This window comes from Pochonia chlamydosporia (assembly GCF_001653235.2).
Source record: "Pochonia chlamydosporia 170 chromosome Unknown PCv3seq00008, whole genome shotgun sequence".
In the NCBI taxonomy this organism is placed as follows: domain Eukaryota; kingdom Fungi; phylum Ascomycota; class Sordariomycetes; order Hypocreales; family Clavicipitaceae; genus Pochonia; species Pochonia chlamydosporia.
Genome location: NW_019154043.1, coordinates 623,720 through 643,887, shown reverse-complemented (window position 1 = coordinate 643,887; position 20,168 = coordinate 623,720). Strand labels below are relative to the sequence as shown.

The 20,168-nt window shown below is 47.3% G+C and overlaps 4 protein-coding genes across 4 annotated transcripts; 1 reads left to right on the top strand and 3 right to left on the bottom strand.

Moving 5' to 3' along the window:
• Positions 1-76: 76 nt before the first annotated feature.
• VFPPC_06721 (lipase 2) lies at positions 77-1,441 on the top strand (the record flags this gene model as incomplete). The annotated part of the gene is made up of 1 exon (XM_018285710.1): positions 77-1,441. One exon carries the CDS (start codon positions 77-79, stop codon positions 1,439-1,441), a length of 1,365 nt encoding a protein of 454 aa, XP_018138478.1.
• Positions 1,442-1,797: 356 nt separating this feature from the next.
• On the bottom strand, positions 1,798-3,931 carry VFPPC_06722 (arylsulfatase; the record flags this gene model as incomplete). The annotated part of the gene is made up of 5 exons (XM_018285711.1): positions 1,798-2,760; positions 2,829-3,121; positions 3,195-3,356; positions 3,433-3,439; positions 3,512-3,931. The coding sequence occupies 5 exons, from the start codon at positions 3,929-3,931 to the stop codon at positions 1,798-1,800; spliced, it is 1,845 nt and encodes a 614-aa protein (XP_018138479.1).
• Positions 3,932-5,044: 1,113 nt separating this feature from the next.
• Positions 5,045-7,096, bottom strand: VFPPC_06723 (non-hemolytic phospholipase C precursor; the record flags this gene model as incomplete). The annotated part of the gene is made up of 3 exons (XM_018285712.1): positions 5,045-6,439; positions 6,502-6,866; positions 6,919-7,096. The coding sequence occupies 3 exons, from the start codon at positions 7,094-7,096 to the stop codon at positions 5,045-5,047; spliced, it is 1,938 nt and encodes a 645-aa protein (XP_018138480.1).
• Positions 7,097-9,200: 2,104 nt separating this feature from the next.
• Positions 9,201-12,897, bottom strand: VFPPC_06725 (calcium-translocating P-type ATPase, PMCA-type; the record flags this gene model as incomplete). Its single annotated transcript, XM_018285713.1, has 4 exons — positions 9,201-9,825; positions 9,875-10,257; positions 10,314-12,200; positions 12,298-12,897. The coding sequence occupies 4 exons, from the start codon at positions 12,895-12,897 to the stop codon at positions 9,201-9,203; spliced, it is 3,495 nt and encodes a 1,164-aa protein (XP_018138481.1).
• Between the last annotated feature and the right edge of the window lie 7,271 nt (positions 12,898-20,168).

Below are 20,168 nucleotides of genomic sequence, written 5' to 3'. Positions count from 1 at the left end.
TATCGTGCTGTTGGACAATGATAAGAGGTTGAAGTAGCTGGGACTACCAGAACCTCGAATTCGCTCAGCTGTGAAGATGCGATTGGCGGCATATCTCATAGCAACTGTGGCTCTGGCAGCCAGAACCGGAGTTGCAATAACACCTCCAATCCCCCAAGACAGCTCGAATACAACAAAGATACCACCGCCGAGCGTGGATCCCTTCTACAATGTCCCTGACGGGATTGAAGACTTGCCACCCGGTACTGTTCTGAGGCATCGCAAGCCACCATCTCCAATCACTGGCTTCACTTTCAGTGCCGACGAGTTTCTGCGAGACGCTTACCAGATCCTGTATCGAACGAATGACAGAGCCAATGCCGCGACTGCAACGGTAGTCACAGTATTGGTACCGCACAATCCCGATTTTGGAAAAGTTGTGTCCCTTGAAAGCGCAGAAGATGCAGCATCGATTGACTGCGCACCGTCCTTTGGCTTCCAGCAAGCTTCGTCACTATATCCCAAACTCGAATCCCCCACCGCACAGCTCCAAGTTCTGATTGCAGAGGATCTTTTGAACCGCGGATGGATAGTCATTGTTCCAGACATTCAAGGCCCCAAAGCCGCCTATCCGCCACGAGAGATCGCAGCCTACGCCAGCCTAGACGCCATTCGAGCAACCTTGAACGCAGCCAACCTCACAGGAGTCAAGCAAGACGCAAAATTTGCGATCTGGGGATACTCTGGAGGCGCGTCAGCCGGTCTCGCAACAGTTCAGGTAATGCCATCGTATGCCCCCGAGCTCAATATTGTGGCCGCTGCAATTGGTGGAGGCACCGGCGACCGTCCTACTTCAATCAACTTGATTTCACATCTGAACAAGAGCCCTACTTCAAACTTCATCGTCATTGGAATTTTGGGGGCGGCAGGGCAGGATCCCGAGTTCGCAAAGGAGGTGGAAGCCCATCTTAAGCCGGAATATCGCGACCATTTCTACCAGGCGAAGCACGAGTGTCTTGATGCCGCGAAGAAGACGTACGCCAACGAGGATATTCAGCAAATGTTTGACGATCCGAGTTTTCTGAACGATATCACCGAGATAGGGGCGCCGAATTATACGGATATTGCTCCCACGGTGCCCATCTACTGGTACCAATCGAAGATTGATCAGCTGGTGCCTGCATGGCTGGCGGAGACTGCTGTCCAAAATTTGTGCAGTCAGGGTGCTAATATTCATTTCGTGCTTGATTCGGTTGCAAATGTTTCTCATGCTTCGTACAGTGTTTATGGTACGGAGGCCTCGTTGGATTGGTTGGGTGAGGCGCTGGATGGGAAGAAGCCGGCGATGGGTTGTTCAACGGCAATGGTGGAAACGAAGGAGGTTCCTAGGAAGTTTGTTGAAATTTTTCCGCCGGCGTTGCGGAAGGTTATTTATCAGTTTGCAGCATCTATGGAGGCGTAATGGAAAACTTTTGACTTGGTTAGCTTTTGTAGATGTTTCTTATTATACAGAACACTGGGAGGGGGAATGGTTGTGACATTCAGCATTGCAGACGTGTAGAATTAATCACTGGAATCTTTGTTTCAGAAGGGTTTCGTACTTCATCTGGTCTGTGATTTCACTGCTCGTATTGCTCGTCTTAGGCACTAACTGTACATTCTCATGATTCGTCGTAATGACTGTGAAGGCGGTCATACCCCAAGATGAATTCCTAAAACCCCTGCCCGAGTCGAAAGTAATGTCAAAGTTCCACAATGCACTTGTGGTAGCACAACATAGGCCATATCATATCCGCCGTTCAGTGCCAGAGGTACCCCTTAGACCCAATCCTCCCAATTGTTGCGCGACACAAATCCAGTCCCATCATCATAGATAATGGGTTCCAACGCACCCTCATATTCAGGGATATAACCCAATCCGCACTCAGTGAAAGTAATTTTATGCTGCTGCGTGAGGAAAAAGTCATCGTATGCCGTATTCATAGCATCGGCAAGGTTGGTCACACCCCCTGTAGGGAACAGAGTCTGCCATGGTTCACGACAGACCTTGCCCTTGCAACTCTTGAGCGTCAGCAGCAGTGTATCCAAACGAGAAGAGAGCTTTGCGATATCATAGCCAGAAGTGTTGCCCTGCAGCCCGTAGAGGTTGGTCATCTGGTAAGGGTCCGTCTTCATGTCGTACAGCTGATGCTCGTTGGTGCACCAGACGGCGTACATGAAATCATAATTTCCTGCCACGACACGGATGGTCTTGTACGTATTCTTGGTCAATTTACCAATCAGAGCGCGGAATGCCTCACCTTCAACTATACCATTGCCCCAGAATTCGATGTTGACATGCTCACTTTTGCGTGTCTGGGTTTCCTGGGCCGCGGACGTGACGGCAATGGGTACTCCGTCAAAGTCTTCGTGAAGAGGAATACCGGCGAGTTTGAACACTGTAGGGACAATGTCGGTGTGAGACGTCGGGAAAGTGACTTCCCTGCCTGGTGCTACGCCGGGGCCGCGAACAATAAATGGCACGTTCACGTCTTCTTCGATGTTGCACGTCTTGCCCGGGGGCATTCTATGCTGGCCGATGTGGTACCCATTGTCGCTGGTATAGATGATGTAGGTATTGGCAAGTACTTCTGGGCTCTCTTCTAACCTGGCGATGAGGCCGCCGACCAGCTCGTCGACAGACTGAAGGGCCTGCAGGCGGGCGCGGTAGAAATGGTCACTGTATTGAAGTTGCTCGGGGGTAAATTGCGGAAGGTTCTTGAGGTAGTTGACGTGACCGGGCTTTTAAAATGTTAGCTCTCTTATCAATTTGGTACACCAGTATTTATAAGAGGGTCATGCTTGCGTACCGTGCTTGGATTAAAGTTAGGGGTTCGGGGTGCTCGGACGTCTGGGAACAATAGCTTGTGTCGATCGGCTGGAATTGGATTGGTGAAGCCCTTTTCATCCGTATTGGCATGGGGACCAACGGGGGCGACACCTAGGAAGAAGGGCTTTCCAGCGGTAATAGCGTCTTCGAGGAATTCCAGGGACCGATTGGCCACGACGTCGGTCGAGTATAGCCCCTTGATGCTCCTGGGCACTTGGTAATCCAGAGACATAATACCGTCAAAGTATCGATAGGTACCAGGGTCGAGCAAGACTAATGGGACACAAAAGTTCTCAGAAAATGATACGGTGATAATTGCAGAGTGATACAGCGCCGGAATACTCACAGTCGGATCTCGTCCATCCTTTGGCAAAGGGCGCCTTGTAGGTATGGGTATTGTGCTGGTTCATCAGCTTGCCAGTATAATAAGTATTATATCCAGCGCTTTGAAGCCAAACCGGCAGATACGCGTCATTCAGTCCCTGGCTAATAAACTTGGGATATCCACCTGGAGCATCAAACGGTCAGTGTGCGATGCCAGGGCCATGGGGGAAATGGCCACCGCCCAGCACTCAAGTACGTACCATGAGGCTAGGTTGAGAAGGGTTAGCAATCAATGGGTTAAATGAGTAATGGGAGTTCAACGGGTAATCTCAAACGTACAGCTTTCACATCCGTCACATTAGTGTTGTGAGCGGCCTTTCCTGTAAGGAGGGAGACTCGAGACGGGCAGCAGATCGAGATGGTGCAGTAATGTTTCTTGAAAATGGTACCCTTCTGGATCAGTTGATTCTGGACAATCTGTTGGTAATCGAGTGAGTTCAAATGGAGGTCCTGGTCGTCGGTCATGATGAAAACAAAGTTTGGTTGGACAGCGCGACGATGATCATCATTTTTACCGCTGACCACGCGGAAAGCAAGGAGCGAAGCTGCGAGCAGGGACAACGCTGGAGCCATCTTGTTCCAAATACGTTGGATTATTGAAGGTGATGAAGAGACAGACTGTTGGGTCTTTGGTAAAGAGTATATCCTGTTGAGATACTCCTTTCCAGACCCAGGATCTGGTTCTTGTTGTGAAGCCATTGTTCAAGCTGGTAGGATGTGAACTTTTTATACATGCTATGAAAGTCGACCAAAGCCTAGTCCACAATCAGTCGTGATTGTCACAAACGATTCCAGTGAAAGTCGAGCAAAGCACGAGCCGGTATTCGAGCCGCAGAGGCCAGTTTCGTTTCTCGAAACTAGTCCAAGATGGAGTAAACATCAGTCGATGAAGTGTTGCACTGCGCTCGTTTGGACATGGTTTGAGAGCTTCCATGTTCGGAGTAGTTTGGATACTCCAGAACCACCATGGCGGGCCGTCGGCCCCACATTGTTTACGAGAATCCCGTCAATGAACCAATTATTCGACGCTGTTACCATGACGCCCTGTTGACGAACTATCGCGACATTGATGTGCGTGGCCTAATCCGGTATCGGCTGAGCTTGTCAACCCTCTGGGCCAATTGTTTTTTAACTTCATTAAGCTGTATAAAACTTTTATATTGTAATTTCTAACTGCGTAGTAATCGGAGCTTGAAAGCCGGACACGCGAGAGAAATACGGATACATGGGTTCATGTGTCTTCACGTGGGGGTCCGTGGTTTTGGCAGCTAATATCCAGTGAACTTTTGCGATGGACGACGAAGTGAATATTACGTTTACCCTTGAAGAGCAGCGAATGGGAAGCATCAATTGGGTATGCCGGTATATTAAATGCCATGGTACGGAATAGTGATTGTAGCGACCGCTTCCGAGATAAGGCTGCTAGTGAGACTGGAGAGTGGGTGATACTTTACATAGATTTATTTGCCAATTTTAACAATGGATTGTTTGGTTTAGCGCCTCTTGTGCCTTTTCTGACAGGTCGGCTCGCGCCACGGTGTGGTGATACTCCCGAACCAGCTCTTCTCTCCACATGTCTCAGGCGCCAAGCAGCCAAGAATTTCGATAAGAGCTCGTTTCGCTTCATTATTAAGGCTCTACAAGTATCGAACACGGCAAAGATACAGCCACGGAATACTCTGGTAGCTACCTGCGTATTCTTTGCCCCTACAGCTATTTGTAAAGCTCTACATGGCGAGCACAGAAGACAGTGTCGAAACACTCCGGTAGCAAGGTGCCTATTGAATACAGAGTACCGCGGCGGCTTTGGACTTAGTAATTGACGCTGAATACGCTCCAATACGAACTCATACTTTGTAATACCAGCTCGCCCTGCTTTGTAATGGCCAAATACTTGCCTCCATTCTTCACTTTCAGACTGTATCCCTCACTGCCCTTGAAGCTGACCTCAAACACGGCCGCATCGCTCTTTTTGTCGCACATCTTCAGATCTGCACAGACATACCTCCCATCTCCACTGCCAGACATCTTGAACTCTGTCCCACCCAGCTCTTCGACATGCACGATCCAACGCTGATTTTCTGAGTTATGATCCTCAGATGCTTTGCTAGTTGTAGCCTTGTCACCAAGGGTGAGGGCATAGCCCTTCATCTCGAAGACTAGATGTCGTCCCTCCGTCAGTTTTCCTCGAATAGGCTTGAACCCATGCTCAACCAGGCCAGGCATGTCGTTGGTTGCGCCGTCTCCAGAGTAAGGCACGGGAGGCTGAGGACTCGGATACAACCCTTTGCAATGCGATGCTCCGTCAAACTTGCCGTCACTATCCCTGTGTGGTTCTGCAGCTGCGGGTAGATCAGGGATGCTATAGTCGGGATTTTCAAAATCGAATGCCCCCAACAGATCGCCCATGTTGTCTCTCCGCCAGGGGACCATTTCATTGGACTTGACATCGCGAGACTTGGCTGCCTGCCACTTTTCAATGAATTGCATCTGAGACGTATGATCCGCATGCTCCACGTAGACACCCCCCTTTCTTGTCCACGGAGAAATAATATAAAATGGGACTCGGAAACCAGGTCCTGTGAATGTATATCCAATTCCATTCTTGTCATTGTACCACTCGCCAGCTGTGCCGTTTGGCGACCTATAAGGATCTACGTGGTCGAACCAGCCGCCAGTCTCGTCGAAAGAAATAATCAATGCCGTTCGATTGTACTTTGGGGACTTGATTACCGCTTCGGAAATCTTTCTTTCCAACCAGGCTCCGTCATGGGGTGAGTACGGCGGATGCTCTGCAAGTTCTCTATATCCAATGATGATGGAAACCTCTGGGAGTGTTCCATTGGCAGCCCGGTCGTAGAACTCTTGCAGCTGGCGACCTTGCATGCCTTTCGTATTCAAGTTGGACCCTTTCTCGGCGTCTTGGAACTGCTTGAACCAGGCAAGCGGGTTGTCGTCGAAATTGTTGTAGTCGTCAGTGCCGTCTTGGTATAACTGCCAAGATGTACCTGCAGCTTCGTAGTACTCGGGTGCCGTCTTCCATTTGAGTGGATAGCAGTTGATGCCATTTTCGTCACATCCGGGAGTTTCGTAGTTGTCTATGTAAGGATTGCCGCCTAAATCTGGACTGAGATTGCCACCAGGCACGTTGATGGAGCCGCTTAACCACACAACTCGATTTGGGCTAGTTGACGCAACTACGGATTCCTATGGTGTTCCGAAGACAATTAGCATTTGCGGTTTAGAAGTTGTAAAGCGGCCAAGCATACCTGATACATGTCACCGACTACCCAATTCTCAGCCAATGACCACTGAATAGGCAAGTCGTCCCTCTTGTAGTACCCAATGCTATAGGGTGTGTTGTTGAGAGCCCAATGATCGTTTGTTCCCCCATTCCACGCCGCGTGGTTCTGGTACCAGCCATTACTGCCTGCCAGCATGCATTGTGTAGCCTCAGACCAGTTTCCTCTAAGATAGTTGAGATACCAAGGCATTAGATAGTCGGTGCTATTAGTGAGTTCTGGTGATGTCTTTTGTTTCCAAACAGGAATACCGTTGTTCATTTGAAGGTTTGCGTCGTTGAAACCCCGGACGCCCGCCATTGTGCCGAAATAATGGTCAAAAGCACGGTTTTCTTATACAGGGTCAGTCAATTCTACACCAAGGAGTGGTTCAGTGAAACACACCTTGCATAAACAGCACAACATGATCAATGTCTTTCAAACTATCCCCCTTCGCTGTGCGAAGAAATCCAGCCGTGAAAGCTGCGGCTTGCAGCCAAACATTCCTGAGATTCGCCATTGTCGGAAACAGCCACAGCAGGGAGTCGACTAGGTCGTAGAATACATCCTTCAACTGAAACATATTGTCTTGCATAGGCGGGAATTCCGGCAGCTCTTATACAATGCACTCGACTTGCATGGATATCGAGATTAGACGGCCATACGACGGTGATAACCGAAACGGGGACACGCGACCTTGAGAGTCGTTTGATCGAGCTAATAGACTGGCATTGATTGGTGCGGGAACTTTCGCCTCGGGGTAGACGCCTTGGTGAACTCCGCTTTGTGGAGAGAGATCTACCGCCGTGGATGAATTGGGAAGTTGGAACTTGAAGTTGGGGTGGAACGTTGCTTCGCGTAATTTAGGAATCATGTAGCCGTCTTGGGGTTGAATGCGATAGGTTTGAAGAGGAATGGGCTATGTTGAAACGATGTGTGCGGAGAAAGGTCTGGTATGTTGGTTGGGGTTACAGCAATATATGTGCAGGCATGATGCGGCTGGTTTTCGTGATACCCTAGTGTCCTCAAACCAGCAACAAATGAAACTTAGAGTAGAATGGTCTTGGAAATTTCAAAAATATGTCTTTACCGGGTTGCAGCAAGTTGTTGATAATCTTAACCACTTTCCAACTCTACCATTAGGGTACTTGCGATCACTCATGGATCAATCAGTCGACAAGCAATGTAACTCAAGTGGTGGACAGATGTGATCGACAGGTCGGCCGAGTCCTGCGGCCAGGATGCCAGTTCATACATATCCAACTCTCAACTGATTGGTTATACCCCAACTTGCGGCGGTCGGGAGCGCCATGGCGGCTACGGACCGCGTTGAAGAAGCCGATGTCCAGTCATTCAATCTACCAACCGCGTTCCTGCCATGAGTTACTGCATTTTCCTGTTGTCACTTCAACAAAGCTAGTGAAATGGAAATAAACTTACCGAAACACGACTAAAGGGGGGAAACTACAAGAGGACCTCGCGTCTACACTACTCCTAATATCCCCAAATCGGTACTACGCCTTAGAGGATGTCTGACATTCACTGTTTAACTACTGAACTGTTCGCTGGGTTATCAACACATATCACTTGAGCATGGACCTCTTCTTGCCTGAATACAAGCCCCGATGCCTTCGGCTTAGAAATTCTCCCGGTGTAACACAGAGTCACAGACCAACATTTGACTTGAAGTGACCCAATATGTTCCCGGAAACACAACCCTAACATGCCCGACTCAAAAATGACTAAATTGCAAATACCGTCACGCGATGAGGTAGTCGCTGCTTGCAACACGGACAGATCATGCAACCAAGGCATTAAATACAACGATCAGATTTGGATCAAGTATGGCTCGACGGTGAGGTTGGCGGAAGCCTCCCTCCAGCGATACGTCCACGAAAAGGCCGATCCCAGCATCGTCCGCATCCCAAAAGTCTATGTCGCTTTCAGACATTCATTCCCAGACCGCCGTTCTTTTTACTTATATCGTCATGGAAAATGTGGAAGACGATGATTATGACGCCTTTGCCAAGGAGCACCCAGAAGAAGCCCCGAAATACCTTGGAGCCATAGCGGCAGCCGTCCGCCATATTTGGGACCTTCCACTACCCCCTGATGCACTCGTAGGGCCGTTTGAGAGGGAGATACCGGTTGACAGATTCTTCTCGGACTGCGGGTCAGATCGCAGTTTTAACAATCTGGTCGAGCTAGAGGATTGGGTGAACGATAAGTTAGAAGAGGCAGGTCGTCCGCATCGCGTCAGTTTACAAGGAGAGCAGCTATATTTATGCCATTGCGACCTTGCAGGCCACAATATCAAAGTTGGCGAGCGAATCACTATTTTGGACTGGGGGTTTTCTAGGATCTACCCCAAGTCATTTGAGAAATTTGCTCTCGTCACCCAATTTAACCTCGGGGGTCGGAAATTTGCAAGACTTTTGCATGGAGAACTTTTTGGGGAAAAGCCGTCCAAAGATTATAACCCGTTGGCACTCGCAGCAAGATATCATTTTTGCGGACGCTAGCGAGGCCAGTTACGTGCCTCTATTCACGAAGATATCTAGACATCAGGTACCTAGGCTCTTGGCTACGGTAAATCGAGAACTGTGTTATCTGGTCATGCTGGCTATACACCTAGCAAGTACATATAGCTAGATGGAAAGAAACGAGATTCATTAGAATCATGCAGTCTACTTCGCGTCAAATGTCTGGTAACCGCCTTCACCCTGTTCAAGGCGTGGCCATCCCGCAATGCCCCCTGCCACCATTCCGACCATGACTACTGACGGGGCACATACAGAGCCTCTTCTACTATTCTTGAAATCCCTATGCTGCTTTGGACGCAATGGTGTCCTCTCGTTATCAAACTGTCGCGTCTCACCGTGAACTTCCGGATCCGTCCGTCGCCAGTACTTTGATACTGTCCAAATCATGTCTCCCCATCTAGAATCACGCGGCTGTGTGCACCCTATTAACTCGCTGCGTATAAGCTCTATAGTGGAATACCATTGCTTGTCTCCCGATGTGTCGGGCTGTCGCGGTTTCCGAAGACGCATATACCACCTGTATGGCGACATTCTTGTGGCAAAATCATCGGGGACAATGCGTATGAGCACAGCGACAGGCATGCACAACGCACCAAGAAGAACAGATAATGTCCATTCTTGAATTGAAAGCGGTGTTGTTGACAGCGCACTCCCACCAATTGTCACGATGAGAACTTGGCTCGTGATTATCACGATGTTTACCCCAATAAAATATGGGTTTCTGTGAATGTCCTCAAATATGTTGAGCTTATTATCCAAGCGGCGGTTACTAGGACAGTGTTAGCTTCTACAAGTCTGTGATGTAGGGCTAAACTCACTTGTACAAGTTAAACAGCTGCATCCAAACAAATGTGTTGAACACAAAGGTTTCCAAAGTGGTTGCCTCGCCAGGTCGCATGTGCTTCAGAATATCAGCTCCCTTGAAGCTGAGTACCAAAATCACAACAAGTTGGTAGATAGCCTGCCCAATAATCATTTTCCATCCTGTACGGGATATTAATGGTGTTGCCTTGGTATCTGGTGCTCTTTGAAGAACTGATGGGCTTGGAGGGTCTGTCGCAAGAGCTAGTGCTGCGAAGGTATCCATGATGAGATTGACCCAAAGCAATTGGGCAGGTGATAGTATTGATTCACCTGTGTCGCTGGCGATGGCTGATACGAAAGTGAGAGTCACGGCGGTAATGTTGACCGTGAGTTGAAACTGATCATGCGTGTTAGCGAGACGAGCTCAGCAGAGCCGGCGGTCACCAAACTTACATGAAGGAACTTCTTGATAGCGTCGTTGATACTTCTCCCCCATTCAATGGCTCTTACAATTGACGAGAAGTTATCATCCATTAGAACAATGGATGATGCCTCCCTCGCGACATCCGTGCCGGATATGCCCATCGAGAAGCCAACATCCGCCGTCCGAAGTGCAGGCCCATCGTTGGTTCCATCTCCAGTGACAGCTACAGTCTCACCTAATTCCTTGAATCGGCTAACAAGCAGCTTCTTATCCTCTGGGCTGGATCTAGCCAGAACTTGCAAACGAGGAAGCAGCGCATACATCTCGGATGTTGATAAGTTACGAAATTGAGGTCCTTCGATGACCGCTCCAGTATCGTCTAGAATACCACAACTTCTCGCAATGGCTTGCGCAGTTTGGACATTATCGCCAGTTACCATTCTTACCGATACACCTGCTTGCTTGCACTGGGATATGGCAGCGCTGACATCAGGTCTGAGAGGATCATGAATCGCCAAAATGCCAAGGAACGTCATATCGTTGAGAATATGTTGCCACACGTCGTCCACTCTGGGTGCATTTGCTGGTGGCCAGGAAGGCAAATCTTTGTATGCGAACGCGATGGTTCGTAGTGCTAGCTCACCGTAGGTTTCAACAGCATCAAGCACCGATTGATAGCGATCAGGTGTCATGGCCGCATCTTCCGCTAATGGCATCGTTGCATTGTACAGAATTCGGTCACATTTTCGTAAGAGTACTTCCGGGGCTCCTTTTAAATATACCCGGTACGAACCATTGTTCCGCATTGTCACCGTGGCCATGTATTTTCTCGTCGAGTCGAACGGACATATTTGCAAGATTTGTGAATTAGCCTTCTCCTCTTGCAATGGCCGCATCCCTAGCCACGTTCGAGCAAAGTCCAAAAGTGCAACTTCAGTGCTTGATCCAAGAAAAGTTGTCACCCCATCAACCTGTCCTTCTAAAGCAGTTGAATTAATGGCGATTGATTGTATCAAAGTATCCCGAACCTGCGGATCCATTGATGAGCGAAACGCCTCAGGCGACATGTCTCCTTTGCTTCCGCAGTTCACTTCATCCGCTCGGGTTGTTTCGTTTGCGTCTGCTCTTGTGTGGCGCTCTAACTCTTCAAAGGATCCTTCTAAGCCTACCTGGCCGGCCGTGACAGTCATTTTGTTCAGTGTGAGTGTTCCAGTTTTGTCGGAACACACCACCGTCGCATTGCCCATTGTTTCACATGCCGCAAGCACTCTAACAAGATTGTTATCCTTGAGCATCCGCGTGACTCCAATTGCGAGGGCTAGAGTGACGGCCAGGGGTAAGCCTTCGGGAACAGCGACAACAATGATACTAATCGATATCATGAATGTGCGGAGGAACCTCTGGACAAGCTCAACGGGTGTCAGGCTCGTCCCAGGTAGTTGGACCAAAATCTTTACCGTGAGCACTCCAAATAGCAGGAAGGAGACGGATATTCCAGCCAAGGCGATTCTGTCTGCAATGCCGCTCAGCTTATTTTGTAGTGGTGTGGTTTCCGTCCTCTCTGTGACATCCATCTTCAGCCGGCCATGCATGCTATTAATTCCGACGCCGGTCACCAAGTAAGTTCCCGTTCCTTCTAGTACTTTGCTGCCAGAGATGATGAACGGATCAGTGCCTTTCCTAGTTTCACTGGTATCCGGCCCTCGTAATTCGCCGTACGGGAGTTTCCTGACATGATCTGCCTCACCAGTGATGGAAGATTCATCACATCGAACCGAGAATCCTGTAACGAGGACACCGTCGGCGGGTATCAAGCTTCCGGCCGATATGTGAAGGATGTCACCAACAAGTATATCAAAGACAGATATTTCTGTTGGGCGTCCCGACCGTATTGCTTTGACGACCCGATCGTCCGTCTGGTACATTGTCAGCTCAGACTCGTGTCTATTCGAAGCGTGGAAGATACAAGTGATGAGATTAGTCCACTTTCTCCCACAATAATCACTCACTTACCTTTTTGACAAGACGAGCGAATTGCTTCTCTTTTTGGTAATCATTAACTGCACCAGTCACCACGACAATGAGAACCGCCACCATGATAGTCAGGCTGTCTATCCATTCAATGCGCGGTTGTCCAGGCAAATGCTGTTGAAAGAAGGTCTGATACAAGCCGAGTATTAATGAGATTGCCGCGACGATACACAGTAACACCAGAACTTTGTCGCTGAGAGCAATAATCATGAGCTGGAGGATGTTTCTCGTTTTCTTGGCCGGTATTTTGTTCACTCCGTACACCTCGATACGAGACTTGTGTCGATTCTGGGATTCATCCTGTCGCCACAGATCTGCGTCATCAGATACTGCCAAATCCTCACACAACCCAGCCGATAAATCAGTTTGTAAGGCGCGGCCAAGTCCATCGAGTCCACCAAGTGCCTTCAGTTCAGCTATGCTCTTTGAGGAAACGATCTCGGCTAGAGACCTGAGAGACAGACTAAATGGAGCGTCGTCTGCTGGCGAGTGAGACGGGCGACCATGTGTGCTTGCGTGCACGGGAAGTGTGCTACTTGAAGATGGAGACGGAGACCTCATGGCGGAGAGTCCGGGTGGCATTATCGCGCCCGGTATGCTCTTTTTTCGGCATCTGCGCTAGCTGTACAGCTTTGTCTTCTGGTCATTTGAGTTGACAGAGGTAGGTACCGACCCGCGATTTTGAGGTCTCGGATTTCGTCGCCCTTGGAATGAGATTCTGCTAAAGCATGGGCGTACGATGTCGCTGAGCGATGGGATTTCTCTTTTGAAGCTTCAGACAGCAAAGGACTGCTTGTGATAGCGCGGCCACCCCAAGCTACTGTATCGCGACTGTTTGAGCTCGATGGTATGTCGACTGTGTGACTTCAGCCTGTCGTCACCATGGATGGCGGTATCCTTGATCCTACCGACGCATGGAGTTGGCCCGTGAAACACCTGTCAATCACCAAGGACGGCGCCTGCGATACCATAAATGCAATGTATTTGATCACTTTGCTGGGGAGTCGTGATTCCGTCCGTGGAAAAGTGATGGCTGACTGTGATTATTCATCTCACCACAGATGCTGATCCGCCAACATATGACCGACTGTCTGTTAATCGGTGGCACATCAAGGACCTCTCAACGGACGCTAGACGAGACATGGAGCCGTGTTAGCGGCTTCTGGATGATGCATGGCTTGTTATGCCCTCATGTGAACATCCGGCACTTCCCCAGACTAGGTCAAATGATGATGCGCCATCGGCGCGGGTGGCTGTTTGTCCCAACCAGTAGTGATGAGAATGCCGCCCATATCTCACTTTGGCTTATGAATGCTCCAAGAAAGGTGCCACTTGAGCTCTCCGTAACTGCGAAATGAAGTTCACGGCCATGTTTGCAAAAGTAGAAGGCCATCGATCAGCACTTCAATTTTCACTTACAGCGTAGCCAGGAATAGACTTGCGAGTAATAGCTTGACCTAAGAACAAATACTCGGCAGCATTGGAAACAATATTGGCAAAGCGGCATAAACCCCTCTAAGTTCGTCTTGCGACAGTGTTACTCTAGCTTCCTTCGTGGCCACTAGAGTCTTAAATAAGGTGTAAAAATAGGTACCCACAGGAATCTCACAGGTACCCACGACTTTTTTTGGGTATTTATAGTTCCCCTATTTTAGTAGTTAGATCTTAAGTGTAACCTATAGGTACCTATAATATCTAGTAGATAGTAATAGGTACCTACTAAATACCTATTTACTTTCTTAACTCTAGAGTATTATAGATAGATATATCTAAGATTATAAATATTAATTATTTATAGTATAGCTAATTTATAGTAAGTAATTATAGTAATTATAGTACTATTACTCTATCTAACTTAGCTTATAAAGTAGGTATGAGAAACCTAGAAGACAAAGAACTACTAGGCGTATTAATGCCTAATAGACTAGAAAGAGTTTTACTAGATAGTCTATTACTAGCTAGTTTGCCTTTAGTAGGCTACTTATATATATATCTTTTAGTAGTAGTTACTTCTTTTTTAGCTTTTATAGCTCTTTTAGCTACTATTTTCTTATCTTCTTTATTATAAGTAGCTTATTCTTTATTCTTTAGTAGCAATAGTAATAGAAGAATTTTACTAAAGCCTATATTAGCTTATACTTAAGTACTAATTGCTAAGAACTAGTTAGTATTATCGCGATCTTCTTTATAGGCATACCTTTTAGCTTATATAACTATATATAGCAGACTGGTTAAGGTGCATAATAACTAGGCAAGTTTGTGCTCTATAGAGTAATACATAATAGAGTAAAGCTATCTAAGGCAAAGGGGATTAGCAGCTTTACGCTTAAGAGTTAATATGCTATATAGATAGTAGCAATAGCATCAGGCTATATGCAAGAGCAGATTGCTATAATTATAGACAGAGTATATAGAGAGTATTGCGTGGATCTCCCTAACGCTATACTGTGCTACTAATATAAGCTAAGTTATATACCTTATTAATCTGCTCTCTGCGCACCTCTAAGCCGCTGCTGCCGGGAGAGGGACCCCTGTTTGGCGCGCTGCGCTAACGGGAGTCGCAGGGAATCAGATATCAGGCACCACTTTACATTCCCTGTTGCACCTCCCAATTAACAAGAACTTTAAGCCCCTGCTGCCTATTAATAAGGCCTAGCTCTAGAAGAAGCTAAAGGATATTAAGTACCTGATCATCGATGAGAAGAGCATGCTGGGACTGCGACAGCTATCCTAGATTAATAACTGTCTGCGCAAGGCGTTCCCAAACAGGAATAAGGACTTCTTTGGTGGTCTTAACATACTGTTGGTTGGCAACTTCTTTTAACTTTCTCCTGTGCTATAGAAGCCACTGTATTATAATAGAGAGGTATAGAGAGTAGAGATTAAAGGCAGAAATGCGTATAGATATTTCAATAAATTGGTCTTTTTAAAGGTTATATAGCAGCAATAGAGAGATAACTAGAAGGCATTTCGCATAGCTCTTAGGGAATTACAGCTGCTCTAACTATTTGCTAAGTCCTAGAAGCTTCTTTCCAGCTAAGTCCAGGCAAAGCTTAATAATCAAAACGTGGCCAGGTTCGCCAATGCCTTACGAGTATACGCGACTAAAGATAGGGTAAATAAATATAACTACTACTATCTTAACTGTCTCGGTTAGCCAGTTATCCAAGTTAAGGCTAAGAATGTTGGGGTTAGCGCGGCTGCTGGCCCTAATAATAAGGCGGGCAACCTTGCAAAGCAGATCCCCATATGCATTAGCGCCCGTCTGATGCTAATGTCTAACCTTTGGCAGCCAGTTGGCCTCTGTAATAGCGCTCGCGGTACCGTTTACGATATCGGCTGGGCGCCTGGGGCTAACCCCGTCTAGGACCCTCTCTGTGTTATCATGATAGAGTTTGACAAGTATAGCAAACCTGTGTTTCTGACCTCCGTTAATAGCAGAAAGATTATCCCGGTTCTTCCAGTAGAGAGGGACTTTCTCATCGAAAGCACTCTCTGCACTCGCACACAGTTTCCCCTGATTGTGCTACGCTATTACCGTGCATAAGTCGCAAAGCATCACGGAGGATATAATTGTTATAGATCTCTTCTGCTGGGACTTTCAGACGGGCTTAAGCTATGTGGCTATATCTTATGTGAAAATAATCCAGGGCTTAATGCTAGATGCACTGTTTAATCGTGGTTACCTCTTTTATGAGTCTTCCCTAGACGGTATAAAGATAAAGCTCTAAGACTAAGAACTAAGGAAATGGCAGGTTCTTACGCGGAATCCCTTTAAGATAGAGCGTGATTCTATATAGTTTCTACGTGATTCTGCTCGTGACAAAAAATAAAAGATGAAATAAAAGAAAAGAGAACAGAAATATCTCCTCCAAAAAAAAATCCAGTTACGTAGATAATGCATTGACCAGCGGACTCTCAGCCTTCGGATGATTCTACCCCTTGCACCACCGCTCTAAAATGCAAGGGGTGACGTAGTATTTTACTTGTACTACTGTACGGAGTACTAAGATAACATTCCATACACAATTTCCTACATCTTGTCCATTGCATACCAATTTTCCAGCAGTGTGAGAGACATGCCCAAGCGGAAAGCTAACCAACCACCCAAGCCGCCAACTCATGGTAAACGAGCGAGGGCTGCAAGCAAGCCTGTAGTAATACCATCCGTGGACAGCATAACAGCAAGACATGACAATGGTAAGCTGGCAGCGCAACGTGACTGGCCACTGTTTGGAACGGGAGGATACTGACATCGATTTTGACTTAGATGATAGTGCTCGCAAAATGACAGACGAGGACCTTATCACACTGGGTCTTTAAGATGGATTGCCTGGGAGTATCAGTGACGCAACTACTGGCCTTCCACCTATGACTAAAGAGTACTAGCGTGAGCTAGAAACTAAGCAAAATGTCAGACTCTTTGCTTGCGATAGCCCCTCTGAAGTCGGCACTAGGAGAGTGACAGCAGAGGGCAACGCCCTAGCTAACATTAAACTTCCGTGTTTATTTGTCGCTAATGCCTCTAGTCTTAAAAGTATGGTATTTGATTAGCTATATAACCTCTTTGCGGACCCTAAGCCTAAACCAATCCAACAGGAAGAAGCTATGCCCAATATAGTTAATGCCTCTAGAGTGCCAGAGATAAATAACCTCGCCAGCCCAATGCAGGACACCACCAAAGATATGCCTGCAGACTTTAGCCTCCAAAAATGGACAGGTGATAATTCTGTTGAACCAGATATCAAGTACGCTAAGTTAGTTTCCAGCGACTCTAAACGACCGGAATCTTTATTTCCGTCGCGGGATGTATCGATCATGCCTTAGACTGCCTATTACCCCGATAATCCTAACAAGGCCAGAGAACTTAAAGCAAGTACTGGTGTTTCTAGGATCCCAGTTTATCCTACGGACGTTTTGTTCCGTGCTACTTTAAACCCGCAAGTTTTAGATGAAGTTAATGCCTCTCAGAATAGTGACAATTCCAGGACAGAAATAGAGACGCAAGTTTCTCCTAGACGTCTGTCGAACGAATGACCTGTCTGTAACGTGAAACCAGTTATTCAGCTTATGGGGAACATTCTTATTCGCCTGGCAAACGAATACGGCAAAACCGCCGGCCAAAAAGTCAAACCCCTAATACGTCTAATCTAACATTCTAAAGAAGACTTGGTAGGGTTAAAACCCCGAGTAAAAGGGATTGTGTGTTATTTTATGGCTTTCCTTGCAGATTTCATGTACCTTCTTTGAGACAGTCTAAATAGTCCGAATAATCTCTGACCATTTGTACCTAGTTTAGCTTGTAGATGGATTAGGAATCCCTGTCATAATAAGGCAATATAGTTAGCGGTTTGTTGACGGTTAACGGTATAACGATCATGCTTTAAGGGTTCTCAAGCGTTCTTTCATTTAAATAGATAATAATTTGTCACAGTAGTGCCACTCCTTTAAATGCAGTGGTCCCAAGTGCATAAATATCTACGCAAGTAAAGGCTTCTTGAGCTATTGTCAAGGGTTACCATAAACTGATCTCCTGAACTGCATAGCGATATAGGCGGCAGCTCGGAGGTATAACGAAGCTTTAGTAATACACAAGGGATATTATGCGGAGTTTAAACGTGTATATAAAGATATTGCCCCCCATAATGCTGCGTAACCGTTTTGTCTTTGCTTTTATTATTCCTCACAAATTTTCTGCCTTTGACTTGTAAGAGGCGCGGACAGCTATATCCTGGATTCTTATAACCTTTTCAGCCGTAGGTAGGGCCCTTGCATCTCATTGTTGAGCTACACGGATGGACCAACTAACTTTAGATGCGCTCAACACCGATTAGCTCAAACCTCATCAACTTTCTATGACGCCTTTTGCACAGTACACCGACGTGATGGCACAAACCGCGACAGTCTGTTCCTTTCTTGATCGCCCGTGGACTTTAGAGGACGTTATATCTATCCCGTCTGATTCTGATTCTAGCACAGACAGCGACAATAAAGTGATAGAACACGGTGTCCCGCGTGTTAACTTGGTATATGACCAGCATCCTGATGACTCGCTTTCTTCTATCTCTGCGATTGTGGCATCTATAGTTAACGTCCTAGGAGTTCCAATGGAGAACATTGGTGAGCACTCACAAACAAGCTTCGGGGTACGGCACTAGCTAACACGATCTCAGAGAGTCTAACACAGGAGCTTTGCGTTGCAGAGGATCCTGAGAATTCTAATCCATCGGCCGTAAACTCGTCTATAGAGGTGTTTTTTGCTTCAAGTGTCCCCGAGAGCCCGTGGAGTACCGCCGACTCTAATCTGTTGGTTTATCCGGCAATACAATATCACGATAATGTGGCGAGCCCTATATTGCCTACGCTAGCACAAGGGTCTTGTGTGGTCTCAGCGGCCTCCCAATTTGCCTCAGCGCAGCCTGCCCCTATCTTGCCTTTAGGTGATAAAGTACTGCACCAGCAGTACGCAGACTTGTCCTGCCAGGCTTGTCTTTCGTCCACAGCTAACCTCATACAGCCTTTGCAGCCGCGGGATTACAGTACCGTGTCGTCAAGCTAGTGCGGTCAGAGTCATATCACCAATGATGACTATAGCCGTATAGATGGAGTAGTTCTATAAAGCTGAAGCGCATCCACAGCCTAAACCTGAATTTCCAATTCAGCAATAACTACCAGCATCTACAGCACCTCCAACGATCGCCAGTGAGATCAGAAGCAAGCGACAGCGAGCTCAAAGTGGCTTCTACGCCGCAATGATAGATGACGATTCACAGGAGATAAAGCGAAGGAGGTGATGATATTGTTGGATCACATCCGTAACTGCGCTGCAGGAGCTTTAGAATTAGTTATGTGGGGAAGAAATAGAAGAGAAAAGGTCATTATGCAAGCGTGCTGATCCTACTCGTGTGTGGCGCAAATGAGTGTCGAAATGAAGTGTCCCGATTATCTCTCACCAAATCCTGTCAAAAATCTCTCAGGCCCACACACAGAATCACGTGCGCTTGCGCTGGCGTCTATTTAGTTAGATGGATGGATAGATTTTATTTCGCTCGGAGGGAAGTCCCTATGTCTTTAAATCGCAACAAAGCTGGGTGTAATGCAAGACCGGCTCGAGAGGCAGATCTTTCCTCCTTGGAGTTAGGGCGGATTGCCAGCGTGTAACGTATCTCATGGGACCTACGGGGCGCTGCGGCTGCTAGCTAACCTAACGCCTAGCTTTTCTCCAGAAATCTCTAAAGACATTTATGTTAATATATTAATACATGGTTACCTAACTACTGTATAATATTGTAGTGCTAGAAACATTTGTGCTTATTCTTCTCGCTTAACCTTATCCCAATACGCTATAGTCTCTAAACCCCCGACACTCACCAAGATTCTCCTTGATGATGCCCCTGCCCCTTGGACACTAAACGCCTTTATGGTCTATCTCTCAGAGAAGCACTGCATAGAGACGCTAGAGTTTACTCTTGACTCCCAGCGATACGCTGCTATCTACTCTCAGCTCGCCTTCGAGAATCCGCCTTCACGCCAGAGCACTAAGCAAGTCTGCGGCTGTTAGGAGAAGCTTATGCAGGTATATATCGTTCCCTGCGCTCCGCGCAAAGTCAACATCCTGTCCCGCGTCCGAGATTGACTTCTAAACCTCCCTAATGGAAACTCTCCACCCCATCCGTCTTAACTTAAGGAGGCCAATCGCATTATCTATGAACTCATGAACGACTCTCTTTTTGTCCCTTTTGTCCAGTCTGTCGCTCCCCTCCAGGTCACAAGCCCCAGCTATAACCTTACCTGCTCACCTAGTCGCTGTTCCTACAACAATGGCGACCATGGAGTTAATCCTCCTGCATGAT